Source organism: Dermacentor albipictus, chromosome 1, assembly GCF_038994185.2.
Source record: "Dermacentor albipictus isolate Rhodes 1998 colony chromosome 1, USDA_Dalb.pri_finalv2, whole genome shotgun sequence".
NCBI lineage: Eukaryota > Metazoa > Arthropoda > Arachnida > Ixodida > Ixodidae > Dermacentor > Dermacentor albipictus.
This window is the reverse complement of record NC_091821.1, coordinates 200,078,832-200,102,935: the sequence shown is the minus strand read 5'-3', so window position 1 is coordinate 200,102,935 and position 24,104 is coordinate 200,078,832. Positions and strand designations below refer to the sequence as shown.

The 24,104-nt window shown below is 48.1% G+C and overlaps 1 protein-coding gene across 1 annotated transcript in view; it reads left to right on the top strand.

Annotated features, from left to right (window-relative positions):
• LOC135903139 (iroquois-class homeodomain protein IRX-6-like) overlaps positions 1-24,104 on the top strand; it is a 211,886-nt gene that overhangs the window by 62,039 nt on the left and 125,743 nt on the right. The window contains exon 2 of the mRNA XM_065433537.2: positions 7,337-7,624. Coding sequence (XP_065289609.1) covers positions 7,337-7,624 — 288 coding nt within the window. The remainder of the gene's footprint in view (positions 1-7,336; positions 7,625-24,104) is intronic.

Sequence of the window (24,104 nt, the reverse complement as noted above, 5' to 3'; positions counted from 1 at the left end):
CATAATGTGGGCCGAATAAATCAAGGCTTTTCTAGTTGTCAACCTTTTGATGAGATATCACGTCCTGCCAACTCAAAGAATGTATTCTGAATTGAGAGCCAAAAATATAATTCTTCCTTCGAGTGTTCTTTGAATTCCTAGACATAGGAGTAAACAACGCCAAAATTATGTACGTCAGACTGCAACCTGACAAGTCCACTATCACCTTACTGCAGTAAGGGTTCTGCATAGGTTTTTATCGAAATTTTTCGAGCCAAGAGCGGAACACACGTCTTGAGCAGATACGCAGGCGCATAAGAATATACACAAAGCCAAGAGGCCCCTGCACACCAATTACAAAAGCTCCCGCTCAGAAGAGGCGCTGAGATTGTTCCAACTCAAATCTTGACCCCCCCCCCCCCCCCATCCCATTCACCTGCAGCAACATTTACAATGTTCACTAGTGCTTCCCTACACCAAGAAATTGCTTCATGAATTTTTACAGTGGAAGCAAATACGAGTACCACGTAGATGTTCGGTTCTGTTAAGGTACATGGAGACACATATGTCCCAGAGAGTAATATATAAGCTAACAGAAATATGTTTTTGAAAGGTTTCCCATTATAAGAACTCTTGCACAGAGCGACGAAAGCACAGGATTTAAGGGAGAAAACAAAGCAAGACAGCCGAGCGTTCTCGCACATTAGTCCTGTTCATTTGTGGCTCTGCGCAACAGTTTTAATTATGTATAGCCAACTAGCCCACTCTGTAATTTTCGTAAGCTCCATTACTGTTTCGAAGGCCAAAAGAAAGAAAAAAATACAATACATTAATGATTTCTTGGCTCATTGGCTTATGTATCTGAGTGGTTTAAACGCCCCAGAACCGTCCGACGCCCCCGTCACAGAAACGCATTTCCCCCCGCCAAGTATTCACTGAATCGAAATGGACATAAATGAACGCGAGGCAGTCTGCGTTCTTCTTGCGCTCGAAGATCACCGTGAATGCGTCCAGCGCAACACTACCAGAAATTGCGTTGTCTTTTCAACGTGTTGTTTTTTTCAAGGCGCCGTTTCTTTCAACCTATATAATTCGCGCCCTAAGTACCTGCAGCCGGCAAACACGTATACCTGCGGCTGTATTTAATGCCATAAGCGCGGGTCCAGTCTACTCCCGGAGGGAATTTCAGTTGAACTTCCGGCTTGCAGGCGCCGTGGACTGTTTGTGCGGTTTTAGTGCTCGAAACAGTGCTCGCCGGAAGGGGAAACGTGGGGGAAAGCGCTGGAGGCACTAAGCATGGCTCGTGGGGAGCCCGGCTGTGACGAGTGGGGTGCGCCGCGGTGGCAGCAAAAGCAGCAGCAGGCTTCACTGAGCCCGAGACTACGTCAGGCTAATCCGCAGGGCCGAAGTCGCGGCGCTGTCGCTTCAATCGCCCGAAGCAGCCGTCGTCCTTGGCCAGGAGGGGGCGGAGGGTTGGAACAAAAGGCGGTCCACTGGCTCTGTTGTAATTTGTCACGGCCCCTGGGCCGGCAGCTGCGCCTCGGCCTGTACCATATTGTTTTTCCCGTCAACTTCCGTCTGATCGCGCTTCCGGTTCCGCTTCACTCGGCAAATAAGACAGGCGAACCTAATGCATGACACGAAAGAATGTCGCGCAAGATGTGTGTTGATGCAGGAAAGCGTGAGCAGCGATTTCTCTCAATTTTCACTGCCTGCGTCGAAGTGCGTGCCTCCTCGTTTCGCTCGCTCTCCTCTTCCGCTGCGATCTTTTGCGCCTCTTAGCTCGGCGTTAGCCATCCTGCCTCCTTCTCTCCATGCTCGCGACGCGCCGTTTAGATGAGGCCGCGAAACGCTTTTGTTTACCGACGAGCGGCGTCAGTGACGGTCCGTTGCGTTGCCGCCTCACAGTGCCTTTGCTTCTAATCTCATTTTTATACGCTGTACGCGCTCTAGAGTGACACCAGAAAGTTTCAATTATTATAGCGTATAGAAAGCTAGTCCCAACGTGCATGGGCTTTAGTAAAACGGCACCCCGCGACGACGAAAAATTAGCGAGTGAGTCGCAGCTCTATACCATTTGCACGCTAGCCTGATGTGAACCCGATTCCGTAATTTTTTAGCGAAGCCTTCTCCGATACCTTTTCGAGCTTCGTAAGTGCTCAGAGCGACACTCCGCCCACGCTATCAATGGGATCAGCCGACCTAGAACGGTGGATGATAAGAGTGGCATTGAGTAGAACGCGAGGCATCGCTACAATATCACGGCCCAAGGCTCTGTATTCCTCATAAATAGACTGATATACGGCTGTAGCGCAATGGCTAAACCGGCGGGTGTGCGCTAAATGACGAGCCCGGAATAACTCAGCTCCTGTGTTTCTCTCCCATATTACCATTTGCACACGTCGCCAGCGACAAACCTGATGCGCGACGAAGCGCAAAAGCACATTAGGCTTTGCTGGAACTAATAAAATGATTCGTTTTGTAGGGTTCGACGAATTGGCGTAATACTCGGGCTATGAAAGATTCCGCACACTGAAGGGCTCTGGATAAAATTTGTCGATTTTTCACTGGCAAAGAACGCAAACTGGCGCTCATCTGGTTACCACTGCGGTGAAAGCCAGAAACGTCTAGAAATAATGGAACTATATTTTTACCATGTTCAACGAACTCTTACCAGCAGCGGCGCAGACACAAAGGCATCCTTATTCAATATGATGATTATCCCAAGCATTCGCACATACGCACAACGGGTGATCGGCAACGAAGCTGGTGGTAGAGCGGCAGCAGAAGAAATGGGAATAGTAGTGGTAGTAATAGTAATAAAGCTAATATTTAAAGGTGCCATGAATAATACACAAGTTATGGATGAATAAAGAGCATGCGTTCAGTGTTCAGTCTATTATAGAAAAACAAAACGAATTTGAAGGGATAGAAAGGAGCAAGAAACAAGAAGGGGAAACAAACCAAGTTTACGTTAAAATCGATAATTGAAACTCGGAATTTGTGTGGTGATTCTAATGAGAGCACATAAATATTACTGTTAAACTAGCGCGGCAATATTTTATTGTTGTAAAGGAAATCCCGCATGGCAAGGCAAACACCCCTTTGGCTGAAGCCCAGAGCCAAGGCTCCGAGAGAAAGGATTATTTGGGAAGTGTGGGAAATGCCGAGGCTCTAAAAACGGACTTTTGCGAAGCTCTTTTCTTTGGATTGAGACTAGAACGGTAGGATAAAACGGAGTGATGAACAGTTTCAGGTTCGTTTACAAAAATGACACAGGGGGGACTACTTCAGATCTGATCTATGCAAATCACGATACTGCGCAGGGATATTTCCTTGTGCCCCTCTATCTCAAATGCTGAGCCTTGCCGCCTTCGTGGAATCTTTAATACACGAGAAACTCAAATAGCGACATTCTGGCTAATTACGACTTTATGCATTTTAATTCGTCAGTTTGATCCTCGTGTCTACTGTTACGACTTTATTCCTTCGGTATTACGGAAATTTCTGTCTAGGAGCTTATGTAGCTTCCTTGTGTATTTTGCATCGCATGCCGAACGGGTGACACCATCGTCTTACACAAGTAAGCAGTCTGAGAAATTCCATGCAATACGCTCAGAAGTCTCACTCTCGCTCTTGTTTTTATTTACGCGTGCATGGCATTACCGATCGAGAGTATCACATGTATAGAGGGGAACATAGTACAGAGAGAGAGAGAGAGAGGAGGATGAGGAGAGAGCATAGGTGGAAGGAAAGAAAGCATGAATCTAAGAGGATGCTTCGCTGCGCCTTCTTCGGGGAATGGTTTCACACCTATAGGGGCGCCTGTCTACCTGCCGTACCTAGGAGCGCTGTGCAAACAGAATGTGTCTGTGCGTCTTTATAGAGGCCGCAGGATGGCGACAATGCGTTCGTTATGCAAATGTGGCTCAGCTCATTCTGAGCCAGCAGAACAAGTGGCTTCTAACAACCCGATGGATGTAAGCGCTTAGGCGGCAGGCTAAGCTATGCAGCGGCCGTAATCGGCCGATCAGAGTGAGGCAAGGTTTACAACCTACGACATAGAGGTGCCGGTGGGAGGAATAGTGACGCCTTTTGTACGCATCTAAGGACGAAGTTGGAGAGCTGTTTAGGAGTCATCAGATATTTCTAAAATCTGTCAACAGAAGTGAACATATAGGATGCGGTAGAACTGATTGGAATTGAATCGCAAATGAGAAATATTTTGAACATTTGATGAAGTCGACTAGAAAGAAGCATAGCACGTGCAGGCCATGCAAAGGCCACCTTCCTTTGAGAAGTGGCGGGCATGATTTTCGTTTAGGAAGCAACTTCATTTAGGAAGCATATATAAAAGAAAAGGAACTTTAAAACCTAGCGACCAAATACGAAAATGGGTGAGCTTTCTTCTCTTGCAGAGGGACTGACAGAAAGAGGTAGGAAGCATGCGGGTAACGACGGGAAGGGAAGCGGTAGAAGAAGCAAACAGTTTTTGGCACGAAGACTACAGATATTCCTTAGGAGCGAGAGAAATGATGTGCATGGAAAGACAGAGAGGTTAACCAGTCTGAGCCCGGTTAACTACCCTCCACTGGGGGAAAGGGGACTGAAAGATCAGCAGATGAAGAAAAATTCACAGTATGCATATACACGCACGCAATGAAGCGTTCATCGTTGAGTTCGTCTCAAGACGGCTTCCTCGACAAGATTCGGCGTGAACGCGAAGACGTGCGCCGCACTATCAAATTCCGCTGTATTCTTCCATTACGCGTTGTAGTCGACAAAGGCACATGCGGTGAAGAAGCATTGAAAAAGTGTGTGTGTGTGTGGGGGGGGGGGGGGGGGTGGCAGGAAGTCAAGTATTATGGTAGTTCAGTGTCAGAACACTCCCTTAAATTGCATTAGTAAAGACAACAAGCGACAACTAACGAGAAGGTGCAAATCCACTTAATCCACCAGGAAACGTAAAACTGAGGCTACGTACGAGCGCTGAACTACAAACTGAGAGAGAGGGAGAGAGATTTATTATGAGAGAGAAGCTCAGAGGTCGTCCTGAACACTAACAACTGAGCTTTATTGCTGACGAACCGACATACATGGATACAATATCATCGGTGCGGCGAGCATGTAAAAAGCAGCATCAAAAAGCACAGATGTGCTATGGCCTCTCTGAACTATCATAGTCTATTAAATCACGGGGTCACTTTTATTTATTTTTAACTGCGCAGTTTACATATTGCTGCCTAACGAGAGAAAGAAGGAGAGAAAATAAAAAGGCACGGAAGTCAACAATACACGCATCCGGTTTGCTACTCTACACAGGGAGTGAAAGGGTTAAGGGATAAAAATAGAGGAAAGAAAAGAGAGTAAACATTGATAGCGCTGCTTCATCCGGACGTGCATCCGGACGTAGAACATATATACAATGGACAGAGACGAAAATAAGGGAAGAAGCAGGCTGGCAACTAACAAAGGCCACATTGCCTGCCTATAAGGTGAAGATAGAAATTGAAGATTCGAAGAAAGGGAGCAAAGAGAAAAGGGAATGAACGAGATCACAGCTCACAAATACTAATATAAAAGAACGACAAATAGAAGTATGGCAGTATAGGAACAGAAATATATAGCTGCAGGTCGTGCTAGTCACAAAAAAGACAACGCACGCGCGCATGCAAAGAGAGAGAGGGAGAGAGAGAGAAAAAAAGAGGGCGGCGATTTGCAAGCATGTTTTCAACACGTTATTTGGCTACATGTTATTTGGGTGTGAACAAAGAACCCGTAATCAACAAGTGGTGACGAAGCTCTTCGGCTAATGGTTGCGCAACAACGTCTGTCCGCAAAAAGCATGTTGAACTACACGATCGGAGTCTGCTCGGACGCAGCTCTTGTCTCGTCAACATAGCCACGTGAGAGATATACTACGGGCGGGGCACGGTGATCGGCCATATGACAAACCCCAAAGTACGTGTCACTCCACCTACTGTGCCCGACCGCATTAACACTGAAATAAATAAATAAAAAAAAGAGTGCGGTTACTTCGTTTTGGCACGGGGAATGAAAAGTACCCCTCAAACACAGCAAAAAGAAAACAGAAGGAAAGATTAAAAAAATTGTCATGGCATCATTGCGCGCCGAGCGTGCAAAAATGTAAATCAAGAAAATAACACGGCCGCACATTTTAGCCAACGCTGTCACTCGTTTTCGTTGCCGAGGCTGTTAAAATGCGCAGCATTCCTACTGTTGCCAACGCTGTTAATTTGTGCAGGATGACAAGTTGTTTGACAACACATGCAGATGTCGACGAACATAGTGGCCGACCGTTAGGAAGCAAGTTGGTCGGTTGTTCGGAAACATGTTCCACGTGTGTTCCTATGGAACATGTTGCAAAACAAGTCTTAAAGAGGCTTTGACCACTGGAGACATATAAAGCGACGTTGTTGCAAGATCCAGAAAAATTGGATCTAAAATTTCAAGTCTGATAGGCTAAAGCTGTCTCAACAAAACGACCGGAATCCCGTCACAAATTTTAGTCTCCGACTTCACGCGATCACGAGAGCTGCGGTAACACTGCAGACATATGATTTCACGTAGGCTGCGCTTACTATTATCAAATATAGTGCAACTCAAACACACGACGCGAGCAGTTTAGGCCCGTATTCACGAAGTCTAGTACTTGCGCAAACGAGGTTTGAAAGAGAAGGTAAACCATGTTAGTGAACATAAGGAGCAAAAAGATTTGTCAATTTGGCTTCTCGTTCAGTAGTCATGGGGTTATTTTTCGTAAGCGTTGTTCGTGATCGGCCGTGGCCGCTGCGAGCGTCTTTTTATCATGCCACTCGCTTTATGAGTGGCCGGCGCCTGAATGATCGGCTGGACGCTCTTACGTAAGGGAAGCCCCGCGAATACGAGCTCTGGAGCCGAATTCGCGAAGGTTTTCGTTCGTGTCTATCGCCCTGTATGGCCGGTCACTTTGGCTAATAATATCTCCATCACCACTATTGACTGGCATCTGCTCTAACGAACAGTTCTACAAGAACTTTTTCAGTACGGGCCCTTCACAAAAAGCTCTTACACCAGAATTATTGACACGAGCAAATTCCAGTCAATCCTCGTGCTTGACCTACTTTAGCGAAGGCGGCCGGCCAATGGCACGAAGCACTTACGAAGAAAATCTTTGTGAATACAGGCCCTGGCTTTTTGTTGTTGTTGTTAACCCATGGCGCTGTTTTGCCATCATTGTCCCTTGCGCCAGAAAACCCCATATATCGTCCTATCATCATTTGCTGACCCTTAAGACACACGCAAGTGAGCCACCCGTAACTTGGAAACTTAAGTGTGGCGTGATCTGCCGGTGCAGCTGATGGGCGGCGGCGGCTCGGGCCACTCTCCGTCTCCTGCGACGGCGGCGTGCTGCGAACCGGCGCGCCCGCTGGTCGGCGAGTCCCCCGGCGCTGCGCCGGTCACGGCGGCCTCCGGGCCCGTGTGCTCACTGCCGGCGGCCGGCTCGTACGACTCGCGCCTGCTGTCCAGCTATCCTCAGCTGGCCACGCCGCGCTTCTACAACGCCGGCTACGGCGACCAGGCGGCCGCAGCAGCTGACTACGCGAACCTTGCCGTCGACTCGTCCGCCTTCTACCCGACACTGGTGAGTCGAGAGACGCGTCTATTGCGTGCACGTCTTAGAAAGATTCCTCGCGCTTGGTTGCGATTCTCTACACGGCATCAGTGAAAGTAATTTCGTTTGTTAATTATTGTCTATTCTTTCTTTATTTTCACTCTCATTGCGCGCGATATGCCCATGGTCTCCTGTGAACGCCTTAAGTCGACCAATTTATTCCAATGTATTATTCTTTTTCTTTCCTTTGCTTTTATTTACCCTAAAGGCCCATCGGTCATTACATGGGGGTGGGAGACATTTTAGTACAATGAACACCGAAAATTTCGTGTGCGCAACAAAGATTACCGCGGCGCTAAACATTTTGTTCAGTACTCCTAGAAAACAACATAGAGAAACACTTGCATAAAGAAGTACAAATACAGTTCCTCATTTACAAAGGTAGAAATATACAAGAAAAAACTTGCATTGGAAAATACAATACAGCAATTTGGAAAAGCAAACACAGAAGTATAAAATGATTGCTTCAAAAAAGCATGAGAATAGACGTAAAGCAAGATGTCAGATTGGGGTGGAAGCAATGCAAGACATCCTCGTGTTTATGTTAGCGGTCTCTTAGTGAGCGAAAGAAATTGATTTGGTGCTTATAAAAATTTAGCTGCATTAACTACGTCAGCTACTGACCTCAATATTTGGTCCCACTCATGAATTGCCAAGTGGAGGAACAAAAACCGGAGTAGGTCACTGTGGGCGAAAGGTTGGTGAACTTTGAAAGAGTGGTCCTAGCGCGAAAAAAGAATTCCAACAGGGGAAAGTGTAAAAGTTAAAGATGTACATTATTACACAAAACGATTTGCATTATAAAAGAACATAATTACTGTGTGACTTTCATGTCAGCGGCTACGTGCTAGCCATACGTGATGATTATTGATAATTATGCACTTTGATGCCTTTTATGTGGTCACATGGTCCGTAATATTTTACCGTAACATGAGATAAACAGCAGCGTTTCTTTCTGCCCTGTTCCCTTCCTCTTATTTCCTAGAAGCGCTGGAAACAATCAATAATGCCAAGTTTCCAACTAGCCCTACCTTCTGCATTAGAAAGGGAGAGGTGCGAGGACTGATGCGCTCTTGGATCCTGATCACACAACGTGATCAGTTCACTCTGAATAGAATCACTCTGGTCATTCGTGACGTGTAAAGGAGAGAAAGCTTCCGCTGCTGGCCTCAGGATTACGTAAGGTTAAACGTTACCTGAAAGAAACTAGACAGTCCAGAACCAGGTATCACCATAAAGAGCTAAAGAATGGGCTTGACTTGCAGGCGCAGCACATACGATAATGCGTGGCAGGTATATACCATTACGCGACATACTGAAATCGTCTTAAAATGCGGCACATGTATGCGACAATGTGTTTATTTACTGTAAACCTTGCGGGATACAGCAGGCTGCATCCTGACGCTGAGACATTGTTTCATAGTAGAAAGGCTAATCTTGACAAAGGTACCTTTTCGAACTATAAAGCTGCGCCGGACGGACTAGATGGAGTGCATACCCATCTAGTCCAGGGCATACCCGCGCCTCGCGTGTACTTATACCGACAACCAGTGAGGGCTTGCCGGGTGGCAGTGTAGGAAGCCCGATATCCGCTTCGATACGCAGTCGGCGCTTTCTGACGATATTCCCACGACGGCTACACGCACGGTTGTAATATGGGTATCTGCAGAGCGTGAGCAAATAAACCCTCTTCCGGCTTCGCCGTAGTACACACGGTGGTGCGCGATCCTCAATGAAAAACCTGCCCGATGGTGGTGTCGGTGATGGTGGTTGCGGCGGCACCGGTCAAAGAGCAGGCGGCGTATGGCTCGCGTGGCCGTATACCTTAATCCGCCGGGTATTAGGGGCCGGGCGAGACCAGCACAACACGCTCGGTGCTGCTCACGGCGGCCGCAATTAGTCGACAGCGCCGTTCGGCGGGGGCCTCGTCTCGCCTTTACTGCCGCGCGCGTTTACTCCGGCCGAAAAACACTTGTGCTCCGGGGAACCTGACCGCATGCACATCCTGTTGCGCAAAGTGACCGGTCCTCGTTAAATGTGCTCGTAAAAAGTCATTGCACTCGCCGCACGGCCCTGCAGCGATGATCGGCGGGATTGGTGCGCTCCCTTTGTCCGCCGCGCACCCCCGCAGGTGAGTCGTCGCCGCTTACCGGGTCACCAGATGCGTATGTTCCGGGCCCAAGAGATCAGCGCCGACCGGGGGCTTACGAGCCACGCGGGCGCGTTGCCCCTATAACGCGCCCTTGTTGAGCCATTTGGTGGGGTTTAAGCAGGCCGCGTGCTTGCGGTTCGCCTCACTCGCCGCGTAACGAGTTCAGTGATTGAAAAGCAGAGGAGTAAGAAAAGAGCCGACGAATAGCTCGTTGACCTGCCTTTGTTACCCTGCAGGGATAAGAATGAGTGAGCGCCTTCTCGCATTTATCTCTTTCGCCCAGCTCGTGCACTGTCATCGAAAGGAAGGAGTCGCCGCAGCAGCACGTAGCTTCGGTATTTAAAACCACTACCCGCCGTGGTTGCTCAGTTGCTATGGCGTCAGGCTGCTGCGCACGAGGTCGCGGGATCGAATCCCGGCCATGGCGGCCGCATTTCGATGGGGGCGAAATGCGAAAACACCCGTGTATTAGGCACGTACCCAGAATATTTTTTCGGGGGGGGGGGGGGGGCACCACCTTCATCATCATCATCATCATCATCATCATCATCAGCCTGTTTTAAGTCCAGTGTAGGGCAAAGGCCTCTCCCTGCGATCTCCAATTATTCCTGTCCTGCGCCAACCGATCCCAACTAGCGCCCGCGAATTTCCTAATTTCATCGCTCCACCTAGTGTTTTGTCGTCCTCGATTGCGTTTTCCTTCTCTTGGTGCCCATTCTGCAACCCTAATGGTCCAACGGTTATCTAACCAGCGCGTTACATGACCTGCCCAGCTCCATTTTTTCCTCTTGATGTCAATTAGAATATCGTATATACCCGTTTGCTCTCTTATCCAAACAGCTGTCTTTCTGTATCTTAATGTTATGCCTAGCAATCTTCGTTCCATCGCTCTTTGCGTGGTCCTTGCTCTCAAACATCTTTGTCAGTCTCCGACTCTCTGCCCCATATGTCAGCATTGGCAAAATGCACTGATTGCACACCTTACTTTTCAATGATAATGGCAAACTTCCAGTCAGGAGCTGGCAATGTCTGCCGTATGCGATCCAACCCATTTTTATTCTTCTGTGAATTTCCTTCTCATAATCAGGGTTCCCTTTGATTAATTGACCTGGGTAAGCGTGCTCCTTCACAGTCTCTAGAGGCCCACTGGTGATCCTGGTGTGCGATCTTGTACGCGTTCCAAAATAGAACGGAGGCGGTCCGTTCCACCGAGCCGCACACGGTTGGTCAGTTTGAACGGTGAAGAACGCCATGACGTCAATTGTGAAGTGATATCTGCTGTCAATCATTCCGTGTTGTCTGCTATCGGACGAATGCAACGGAACGGACCGCCAATTTCGCGACGGAAAGAACGGACCGCCTCCGTTCGAGTTTGGAACGCGTACAAGATCGCACCCCTGATCTCTTGTTCCTTTGCCCGGCTATTTATCATTATCTTCTGCATATTAATATTCAACCCCACTCTTACACTCTCTCTGTTAAGGTCTCCAATGATTTCTTGTAACTCGTCTGCATTGTTGTTGAATAGAACAATGTCATCGGCGAACCGAAGGTTGCTGAGATATTCGCCGTTGATCTTTACTCCTAAGATATCCCAGCTTAATTGCTTGCAGTGAATAGCAAGCAGTGAATAGCTTTGGAGAAATTGTGTCTCCCTGCTGACCCCTTTCTCTATAGGTATCTCCCTGCTTTTCTTGTGTAGAATTAAGGAAGCTGTAGATCCTCTGTAGATATTCTTACGCGAAAGATGAGTCAGTAAGACGAGAAACTATTTATAGGTTATATTTAAAACAACCCTTGCAGCGCTGACCGGTTAGATTCACAGCGCGAGCCCAGTTCGTTCTTCCTCCACTTTTCTGGAGTGATGGCACCCACGCGCCTCGTTCAAACAAATACCACACGCATGTAGCAATATTAATCCGCCAGTTAATCACAGAAGCAAACGAAATCATCGTCATGCGGCCTTATCAAAATGGCGTCGTGCTTGATAGCTCCGGATCGTCCGCTGTTCTTGAAGAGTCTTTCCATCGGCGGAAGCATTGAGGTGTGCAACGGACATGGACAAAGTGTACGGAGTCTGAGTATATTTCAGTCTTCAAAAGCCTGCGGTACAGTTATTTTCACTGCTGAGCCGGTTTACTCATGAAACTTCACTGCCAACTGAAGTGAAGCTTGACAATAAATAGCTGCAGTGAAGCAAGCATTTCAGTTCAATAAAGAATTAGGCTTTCGTCATTCCACTGTAATAGGCGAGGGAAAACGTGTAAAGTTGAGCGCTAATAATTTTACCTTTTTTGTGGTTACCGCGTTAATTGGGTAACAGGAAAAGTTTGAAGTACGGATTATTTGCAGCCTCGTGGAGGAACAGTGGCTGGTTGTAATGAGGGCGTGGGTGAGGCTTCACTGTAGACATAAGTTGTCTCCGACTATAGTAGCATTTTTCGTATTAGCTCTGGAAGAACTATAGCAAAATATATATTTGCGGAACAATCACAGTTCTTTTGGATTCCTCGTTTACTGCTCCAAGTGCGAAAACGACCCGTGCTGTTATTTGGGAAGTTGCGTACCGCTGTGTGGCTGCCAGTCCCATACAACCGCGTAGAGCGCAGGATACTGCGATTGTAGACGTACTGCGCCCAACGCGAAAGGTTAGAAAAACACCCACATAATCATAATAGAGAAGTGGCTACGTGAGGCGGTTCGACCGATAACTGTAGAAGCGTCATTCAAAACACGTAATTGTTGTCCGCTTCCGGCGGTGTTTTCTCTACTTCCTTTTTAAATAAAAAGATGTTGATGCATCAATATTTTCATAAGCAACGGTTATATTTGTTAGATTTGTTGTTATATTCGCTTTTCCTTGCAGTTTGGTTGTTGCCTTGGCTCTCTCCCTTAGTAGATCGCTTGATTTCTCAACTCCTTGCGATTTTTGTTTCCGGTTGCCAATTTTGCACGAAAAGTGCTATACAATTAGGGAAAAACCAGACGAGGTAACGGGCGACAGTCATCTTGATTATGGGTTTAAGGGTTATTGCAGGTTTTCGTGATGGACGCTGTTTCACATTATTTTATTTCCCACCTTATCTAACCCATATCACGTGTATATGAGTCTGGGCATCTGCCAGCGTCGCGGCGAGCTGTCATTCAAGGAAATAATGAAGCAAAAAGAAAAGTTAAACGCAATTGGCGTTTTCTCCGCCCGCAACTCGTTCCACGAGAGTACAGACCAGCTGACTAACAGCCGCATCCCTTTCCTGGTCCCAGGATGAGCCTAAACAAAGAAGGTTGAACTAACAAAAGCAACAGCTATGCGCGTGACTGTTGAATGGATGGTGACAAGTGAACGCATCTCGAGTTAATCGCGGGGGCACCGAATCTATGAGAAAACTGGCCTTCACATCCCAAGAGATGCTGATAACTACCGCCATCCAAAAGGAGTGAAAAAGGCAGCATAATGCTGACCGATGAATAGCTGCCAAGTCTCAACATTGATCTGGCAGCGCTTTAGGAATGTGTGAGGAGTAGTGGCATGGGTGGGGAGGGGTATGCCATTTGATTTCGGGGGGGGGGGGCGCCCCCCCCCCTGGGTACGTGCCTGCCGTGTACTTAGATTTAAGTGCACGTTAAAGAACCCCAGGTGGTCGAAATTTCCGGAGCCCTCCACTACGGCGTGCCTCATAATCAGAAAGTGGTTTTGGCACGTAAAACCCAATAATTTTTTTTTAACCACTCAGGGAGCTGTTGTTGACGGCTTACAGTATGTCACCCTGTTGCATTACATCTCGTGTTCCCGTTGGGGTCAGTACATTAGATCCCCAAGCGAGATTAACGCTGCTTGGGTGGTTCTCTGAAGAACCGGAACACTGTCGCTACGAGGAGGGAGTCGTGTGCGAGGAGGGGGCAGGGATGTCCAGAGATGGAACATGAGACGAGTGAGGCATTTTCTAGTTTTTGACACCTGGTGCGGTAGTTCCTGATGGCCGCCATCATATCTACATGCTCAGACCGATTTGTGCCTATACTTTAATCAAAGCAATCACTTAGCTTATGGGTGCTAAGTTAGCATTCAGTTGATTTGCACTTGATGCAATTTACACCCGCTACATTGGCGACAGTGGACCTGCATACACGCTGCGGTCTCGCTGGTGCGGCAAATGTATGATGCGCGCCACCCTTCGGGAATGTTTGCTTGCTGCTTGGGCGGCTTCATGCCCGAGTATAAGGCCGCAGGGTGCACATGAGCGGCAAAAATAAACGAAGTGTTGCTGAAAGGAAAGTTATTAGAGTATAGACGGTGCAAAAGTCTGCGTTCTGCAACACGTATACAGGTGTTGCTGCAATAGTGCAAAACAAATATGTACAGGTGTGCAGCTCTTCATGTGAAAGATTTGCCAAGAAAAGCCGAACCGCAAACTCACATCACGACAAGGAAAACTGGACACTATATACGCTGCGCTTGCACAGCACCGTTTACGCAGACGAGTGAGCGCAACGCGAAAAATATTTCGACAGGCAGGCAGGCAGACAAGCAGGCACGCAGGAAACGTAGTGGAGGCGTCAAGCGCCCGTGGAAGCAGCTAGCAGCGCACCAGCGGATATTGTGGGCCGCAGTAAAGGAGTCGTGCAGGTCGTAACCGTGGCGAAGTCCCTTGTTCGAGTCGCGGCTCGCGCTGCCGCGGGCGACCGTCACTCGTCGGCTGCCCGCGGAGGCGCGCTAAGCCCGGCCGCTGCAGCGCCACAGAATGGCAGGGCGACGTTTTCTTTCGGCGCCGGGAGAAGAAGGAGACGAACCACTACTACTAATAATAATAATAATACATATAAAAAAAATGTGGTGGCCCCCTCCTCGGCAGGCACGTCTACAAACACATCGCGGCCGTAAACAGACGCCGATCCGCTGACAACAAGCCTTGCAGAGGCGGGCGTTTTGTTTGCTTTGCGGCGGTTTCTCGCTTGTCGGCTTTCCGATTAAGCGCACGGCTGCGAGGCGGCCCCTGGCAACCCCGGGACGGGGCGCCGCCGCAAGCGTGCTTTATGCGCCGCGGCGCTGCGCCCGGGGAGCAGCGAGCTGTCATTGAGCGCAACCTGGCTCGCAGCGGGCGCCTCCTTTCCATCGCGGCCCGAGACGTCTGGTTCCCCGACTGCCGCGTTGCTAAACTCAGGGCGCCGTGACATCTGACATGGCTTGAAACAATCCGTCTGCTGCCTGTTCCCTCTGTCATTGAACCTTCCCTCTCGCGCGCGCATGCCCGTGCGTGCGTTTTCTACTTCTTCTTTGTCGGTCAGCGTCGCCTCGGCCGCGCATCAGTGTCAGGTGTCATTGCTTTCGTTTTGTGCTGCTCGCAAATGAAGTCGGAGCACGGAGGCGCGCGCTGCGCGCGTACTCGCCGCGCGGACGACTCGTATTCCGGATCCGGCCTGGCAGTGTTGACTGACAGCGGCCCTTGTCTTTTCCTTTCCGGGCGCGCCTCACGTGGTCAGGGAGGAACGCTGCAGAAATGACACGCACTATGCGCGCGCGAGTCTATTTTGGCTGTGCACCTCGGCCCGCGCGCCGCAGTGGCCGCCGGCGCGGTCGGGCGCGCTCGCCCGCACGGCAGGTCGTGCAGCGGCCGGGTTTGCAGCCCACGCGTCGCGGGCTACGGGGAGGGGCTGGTTAATTGGATAATGGACTTGTCGCGTTGCGTCGCGGTTCCTCGGAGCGCGGCTACGGCGATTCCTGAAAAGTGCGAAGGCGGCATGATGCCTTCCGGCTCGACGGTGGGCAACAAGCTGTGGAACCGCTCCGTCGGACGCTATACCATCGAGAAATTAAGCCCCCTTTGCCCGGACTCTAAGAGTGGGCAAACAAGGCGATGCTCAAATATAGGAGATTGGAGCTGCATCGCTGCTTTTGTTTGCTATCGGGCCAAGAACGTCGACGTCTTAGAGACAATCACAGTCATATTATGGGTGTGAAGCGCTTTCGATGTCGCTGCTGATTGCAGTTAAATGAGAAAGTTTTCGCAGTTGCATTGACGTGAGAGAGCCGGTCAACTTGTGACGCTTTAACGAGGCCTAATCAAACTTTAGCTCCATGAGACTACCAATATATTTTTTGTTTCTCGCCATAATTAAAGTTGGACACGAAATAACCTGACCTCATCGCACACTCAAGAGAAACATAGCGATAGTCTGAGAAGAAGACGGCTTCCCAGAACATTGAAAATTATAGGCATTCAAGCTTGAGCCTGAACGAAAACTAAAGTCACTCTTAATACGAATGTGCATTCTTACGAGGCCATGGAAAAAAGTTAAGTGAGAGAAAGAGAAGACGGACATTTTCGTATGTTTGTAGGCTACGCTGAAAAATCGCGTAAATGATTACTGTATGTGCGTGCCTGAAAACTTGTTTTCCCGAATAATGATGAAGAAATGTCTAAAGAGCTACAGTATGTGTTTGACAATGCGAATTTCCGAGGAGAGGGAGAATTATTCTTTATAGATCGTAACGTTAGGTTGTCCATTCCGCCAAAGTTGAGTGACGGTATAAAATTTCGTAACTTTATTGCAGCGTCTGCGGCTTGGCGCAGCATTTAGGTGTCATTTTTTACACAGGATTCAATACGTTGCTAATCAGCAGTACCAGTATGGCCAAGCTGAAGAAGACGTACAATATCTCCTTCTCTAGTGTCCGCGACACGATAGCGTGAGGCGAAGACCGAAGGCCGATTTAATTTTGTTAGACCGTAGACCTATCACTCTGAAAGAAATACTTGGCCCGCGGCCAACGCTAGAGCTACAGAAAAGAACACGTGTGGCTTTTAAAATATTTTTGTAAAGAACAAATATATTAAGTTCTTACTAAAGGTATTGTGGTTGACACTACTACTAGTTTTTCTTTGAATACCACAGTTTGTATGGTATGGTGTATGTGCGTAGCTCACATTTGGCGTTGTTATATGTTGTTATGTGTCGTTTTGCGTAGATATAAATTGAATTTGCGTACGTGTTTTCAGACCAACTAGTCCAATTCATTGCTCTTCTGAACACTTCCACTTGTTTGCGGAACTGTAGGTGCGTCTCTTAGTGTCATTTCACTTTCTTCTGTGGGTAGAACTTCGCACATGTTTGTGCTGTTTGACTGTCGCCAGTTCGTAACATTTTTTTGCGCTTTTAATTTTGCTTGCACTGCTAAAAGGACTTACCGGTGCCAATAAAGATGTCAAGGTCTCCTTTAATTTAATATTTTTAAAAAAGAAAAAAGACCAGGGCCTGCATTTTTGAAACTTCTCTTACGTGAAGGAGTTCCTGATTGGCTGACGTTTGGAGTTTGTGAATACGGTTCCCTAATAGTTCGGTTGCGGCAGACAGAATGACATCCAACCACCCTTGGTGCATATCATATTAAGTTTTCGGTACTCCATTAAGTCTGTTCGATCTTTTCTTTTTTTTTTCCCTTGAGGTACCTCTTGTTTGGGTTCTTGCAATATATTGCACCTTAACATACGTGCATGCATGAATAAAGCGGTGCGACTACGGTGCAATGGTGCGATACGAAACACATTGATGACAAAGACCTGCGAGCTACGTTGACCGTGCAACGCACACCTCCGGATACCGTTTAGCGTTTGCGTCGGGGTCCTTCACGCCGTACGTAGGCACCGATGACAATCGCTGCGCGTGACGTACGGATACCGACCCTCGCTCGTTCGAAGGAGCGAGCTGTGCCGGCGGCTCCGGTGTCGTGCCTCGATTGCGCGCTGCGGAATCGGCCCCGGCGGGCGAGAGGCGGCGAGGGGCGGCCGGCTGCGCGCAACGCGAGATGTCGTCTCCTCGTTAAAGCGCTCCTTGGCGCCGGCGATACCTGTGCCGCCTGCTGACTTTATAAACAGACTACAGGAAGGCTTGATTTATTACGACAACATCCACGGAGGAAAAGATGCTCTCTTGCGGCGTGAGAACCGAGCCGACATCTGTAGAAGACCGGGGGCGATATATCATCACAATAACGCTGTGCAAATGAACGCGCGCGTGCGCAATTCCGCGGGGCTGCGCTAAGCGAGGGACACGCGCCCAGGTCTACTTACACCGCTGGAGCTCGCCGCGGAGTAATCAGCAAACGGGGTGCTTTCAGGCGTAATGAAGACATGCGTAAGTAAATAGCAATTTCAGGGCACGTCTGTGCTGGCATTCTGTCGGCGGCGTCAAGTCGAGAGCCCTCCCCCCCCTCTTCTCCCCCTTTTGGTTATGTAAGGAAAATGGTCGGCCACTCGTTTCTGCCGTCCAAATGATGATCGATGGGACAACTGGGCAGCGCCCGCAGCGCGCAGGGCCCGGCGAGACGCCGTCCAATTAAAGCTGCGGCCGGCGCGCGCGCTCCTTGGCTTTGTTTTGGCCGCGCGCAGCGGGCCTGATCAGTCGCGGGACGAAGCGGCGCTGGTCGCAGCGCTTCCTCTGGAATCTCTCGGCACCGGAGTAGTCGCCGCCGCAGAAAGGTCTCCCGCAGCAAACTAGTGAGCAGCCAAAAGACGCTGCTGGCAACCGAGAGGGCTTTTTTTTATTATTATTCCTTTTCGTCCTGCAACGACGGGCAACGATGCACGTGTCTTGGACGCCTGCAGGCATTAATTTACATGCCGAAAGTACATTAGATCTTATCGGTCGCGATACGACTTTGACAGATCTGCGTGACAAGCGTAATAGCCGCTTGTTTCTTAAACGGCGCTTGTTGTCCAATCGTTCGTGGTGTTCATGCAGCCGTAATTTGCCGCTTCGTATACCGGAGCAGTCTCCGAGAAGAAAGTGCTCGCTGATTCAAATTGATTAGCCTTGCATCGAGATTAGTGCGCATAAGCACCTTTGTGGCTGGCCCGGGCATCGTTCGTTGCTCAAAGCATTTTGCCTCCTTTTCCTTGTTTTTTTTTTCTTTCTTAACGTTCATATTGCCGTTTCTTTGATTGTGGGTGTAGTTACAAATTCACAATTTTTTTCGTTTTCTTTCACTTATTTAGTTTTTTATAAATGCACTTAAGTTTCTCTCGGCTTTACGTTTTTGTGTTGTGCAACCGATATCACAAACTTTGAGATTGACCAAGCATACTGACTACGAGAAGGCGCAGGATGAGAAGATATAGAATTATGCGAAATATATTCACTTGCAGCATTTCCAGAAACGTTTCTAGCATCTTTTATACAGTGGCTTAGTTGCAGTTCGGGTTATCGCTTTCGGCAACGCACCGCTGTAGTTCTCATAGTGGCGATATCCCGCGATCGATGCGAAGCCTGCCACATGCTCCGTTCTGCATATACCAACTTTGTAGCCTGGTCGAAAGTTCTGCACGCTGAACAGGTATCATAAATGTAGGGACATTTCGATACGTCCTATAGCAATCTGGCATGCCGAAGCATCCCAGTGTTCCAAAGCTAGCGAAAAATCTAAAAAGGAAGACGACGATAAACTGTCAAGGCGTGAAATTCGCAAGTTTGTAAAATAACGAAATATGGTGATCCGGGAAGCAACAGGGTTCTGGAGGAGCGCAAGCCGTCATGCTCAGTGGTTCGCACATTGGGCGAAACTACGAAGTTTTCAAAATTCATATTCGCGCTGTCTTTTACATAAAGATACAAGCTAAAATTTAAAAAGAAAGATGTATTACTCTGAAATGTACAGTGGGAATAAGAACGTCGTTCAAGAAAGGTTTCCAGCAGAAAGCACTGACATGACCAGCAGGGGAGAATACGCACGACACATTGCTGGTTTCCTTGCAATGTGCATCCAATAAGCTCAGGTGAACACCATTCTCTCCATTGGTGTGCCGCGTTTCATCTTTCTTGCTGTGCATGTCGGTGTTCTCTGTTTGAAACCTTTCTTGCAATGAGCATACATCGAGCTCAGGCACGCCATTATCAGGAACATCATTGTCGACGTATATTGGCGCAAGGAGTAACCTATCTTGCTTTCATTCTTCTTCTTTTTTCTTTTTTGTAGAAGATCATCTTGACGTGCTAGGTCATGCACGCACTAGATTTGCGCTATTCGTTAGGTGTGACAAAGTTCAACTTATCAGGTATGATAATAATCTTGAATACGTTTACAGTAGCGCGATTATAAGACAGGACAAGAGAAGACACACAGGGACACACACAACATAAACTTCCAACAATGTTTATTATCGAAAACCAGGTCGTGCTTATACACTCAGCCAACATGAGTCACAGCCACGTGAACAGTTAAACATTCAAAGCGAAACATTATTATAAGTGATTTCTTAAGCCATGCTCAAAAATTTCAATTCGTTATCAGAGAGAGCCAATGACGGTTTACTAATACACGATTCCCCCAGGGCAGCAGTCTGCTCAGCTTCTATTAAAAGTCTAGTCAGTTCGCACTTACTTCTACAAGTAATGGTTGTTCATTCAAAGAGAGGGGAGCACTTATGCTGCTTTCAGTGAAGAGAGAGAAGCCCATCTGATGCAACTTTGTCGACCTTATTTTTGTGCTCGGGTGACCTGTCATTGCGCGACGTAATACATTCCACGCGATAATGGTTCACGATATATAACTGAAGTCTTGCCATCTCTAAACTTTTTCCTATGTTTTACTTGGCAGCTAAGAGCACTCTATTCCTTTCTGGTCTTGTCTTTTTGCATAAGCTGATCAGTTTGTTAGGTGCAGAAAGGACCACATTAGTGTTACCTCGGCGGGCAATTTCCTTTAGGTTGTGCGACAACCGGTGGATATAGGGTATAACTGTTGGTCTTTTTTTTTTCTTCTCACGGTTACTCTTTCCTTCCGCACGTTCAGAGGGCCCCAGATTGCTGCGCTTTCCTTAGTATTCTTCCTGCAAATGATATCAGAACTTCACTGGCATAACCTGTATCATGTAGGCGCATGGTCTGTTGTGTGAACGCTTCGTCGGTGCAATGATGGCATGATTTATTAAGTGCATTAGTGGAACACATTTTCGCAATTCCTCTTTTTACCATATTTTTACCAAGCACATATTTTATCGGGATATACTTTGCAGGCTACATATTAAGGAAAATCTGAACTGCTTGTTTGAATAAGGTGAGAGGGCAAATCTTTTCTAACGCAGAGCATCTATCTACTGTTTCCAGCTGGACAAGCTGATTTATATATCATGTAATTATAAAGACGAAAGTCATCACGTCCTCCAGCCTCTTGCATGCATAGCACGAGGAAGCTGTATTGTGCAACCAACTTGCGAAAGTCAGCAGATTTGAATCAAAGGCTATTAGGGTTCCACTAAAATATTATGACATTTTCGTAACAGCTATTCAGGATTGCCATCTGGTAGCACTGATGGGGACAGCTGACTCATTAATGGCTCCATAGACAACAGTGCGCACGAAAAATTCGCAATGGAAATGATATGCGAAGAAATGAACGCGGCCGCGCGCGTTGGAGAATGCTAGCTGTCGTTCGCTTGAGTTGCCAAGGCTGTCACACCGGGAAACATTTTTTTCGCTGCCAGAGCTGTTTTCTGGTATCACAGGATAATGATGTTCATCTACATCTTGGTCAACTAGAGGAAAACATGCTAGATTACTGTTGGGAAACATGTCGTTCGATGAGGATAGTATGTAGAACGACAGAAATTTGATAAAATCGGAAGGGATTCATGTTACTGAAAGGCAGGCGTTCAAACAGGGACACAAGAAGGGACGAAAACATAACACGAACACGATGAATAGTGGTGTGGATAGAGCGCGGTGTGAAGAGGCCCACAGAAAAAAATTGCATGGTACATTAGGACGGTTAATTTCCGTCTACTAATGTATCAACTGGATTGAGTGGGCTTGCTGCCACCTGCGAAAGCTGCATCAAATAACGACATTAAAAAAGAAAGAAAGAAAGAAAGAGAAACCAGCTGATCTGTACTATTTTGCAGAATCGCAACCCAAATTCGAACGAGTTTAAGAGGCCTTGGCGCCCGGCACCCTCTTGGTATAGCTTCCGAAACCTTTGTGTTCCCGGCAAAGAGACGTTTGCGGTCCCTGCATAACTTTGCAACGCTTGTGTGCCTTCTTCCCCGCATACGCACGCCGCGCCGATCTCAGAGCGCCTGTGCTGGCGACATTCAACGTGCGATCGTCTGCAATTAAGGCCCTCAAATTGCACTTCTTGGGTGAATGGACTCGCAACGGTTGATTCTAAGTGTAGTGTACCTCGTAATCGTGTGCAAGATATAAAGCGCTAATGTTGACTACAACGTTCCTCACAGCCAGACTTGTGCAGGTTACATAAAAAGGTAACCGATTACAATGACAGTTAATTCCTTGATAAATGTAATTTATTGCAGTTACCAAGTACTGCCTCACGAAAGTAATTGAACAATTAGTAAAAAAAATGTTTACTTTAACGTTACTTTTTTCCCTATTTGTATTACCATTGCACAAATACAGTAAATAGAACGTGCTGGTCTCGTCCTTTCAATGCGTCTTCTGCACCCCTAACACGCTGTTTATCTCCACTAACAATTGCGCGCACTGGATAGAAGGTCTTTGCTGTAACACCACGAACACCCCTTGCGCACAATACTGTCATCACTCAATGTCGCGATGCTCGGTCTGGGTCCTAGATGTATGAAGCACAGCGTTTCATTGTTGCTGGCGCTAGGGGATGACGCTTCCGACAGGGCCAGGGAAAAACTGAAAAATCATCCATAGGTGATTCTCTCGCATCAATGGCCATCGTTATCGTTCCTCAGAAGCACTGTTCCAGTTTTCCGATTAATTGTAATGGGCGCGAGCAAACGTTCACGTTCCTTGAAAAGGTGGCCAAATCTGTAATGTAATCTAATATACAGCCGCATAATGTTCAGCCCTAAAAATATTGTTCGTCTCTTACAATCGCAAAGGCTAGGTGTATAGGAGTCACGTATGCATCAGACAGATGGAAACATGTGCGTTTAACGGGAAAAAGTTGTCTATGTCAGAGAAGTCACAGACTGCACTAAGCAAAGAAGAATTGAGCGGGAAGTTGTAACGCCCATGAGGCCGCTTCAAGGCGCTTCCAGGAGAGAGAGAGAGAGAGAGAGAGAGAGAGAGAGAGATGTATCACACACACACGCACACAAACACACACACAAACACACACACGAACACACACATACGCACATACACACACACACGCACACACACACGCACGCACGCACACCCGCACACACACAGAAAGAGGTGGAAATCGGCAAGCCTGCCCTGCTCGCAGTCGAGGCGTGGTAACCCACGCACATGTTCTCATCCCTTTTGACTATAGTACCAACCAAATTTAAGTGCTAAAAGATGCGTCGCCTGTTACAGCCTGTCTCGTTAAAATGTAACTGGTTACCTGTAATTGGTGACTAAAAAGGTAATTGAAATACAGTGAGCGTTAGCGAGTAAAAAAACTTTATTATTAAATTTTTAAAAAGTCGTGATGATTGCAAGTAAATACATGTAAATCGTTATGTAAAAGTCTGCTCATAGCACAACGCGCAGCTTTCGGACAAGAATATTATTATTATTATTATTATTATTATTATTATTATTGTTATTATTATTATTACAAGCTTTTACACATTTGAAAACGTTCTTGCCCAAAGTATAATGCGTAATGACATATAACTAATTGCGCAATGCGTGCCAGCATTGGTGCTCTGCCTCTTTTTCACGAGCATGCCCGACGGGGATTCTGCGTAACAGAGCGCGGTACGGGGGCCGCCTGCGCGAGAGGACGACCCGCTGATCTGCGCTCGCGAGGAAGTCGCGCGACGTCTCCAAACCCCCCCCGCCACATTTCTGCCGCCCCCGCAAAGTGGAGCGGGCCCTCGCGCGTCACATATCCGAGCGTCGCGCCGCGGTCTCCGAGGAATACCGAGAGGGAGAGCAGGCGTGCGCGAGTTGGCGCGTACGGAAAGCAGCAGCAAAAGCGCACCGCGTGATGTGTTTGCAGGCCACACCTACTCAGGTGGGGTGTCAGAGAGATTCTCGGGACTTCCGTCCTCTGCGACTCCTCCTCCTTGCCCTCGCCACCCCCCCCTTCAGCTCAGTTCCACGAGAATTGAGGAGTCCCCCTTCTCGACGCTAACACCGACACCACGCGCGCGCGCGCGGCGCCTATATGCATGCGAGTTCACGGGAAACGCAAGCCGGCGCGCCGCCGCGCTCGCCGGTGTGGTCCCGGACGCTCGGCGCGCCGGGCCCGATGGAAGCCCGTAAGTGCGCCCTGACCGATGCCACGGTGGCGCTCCATAAATCCTGGCCACGTTGCGATAAGAGCGGGTGCCCTGCTTTATGATCCGCATCTTCGTCGCT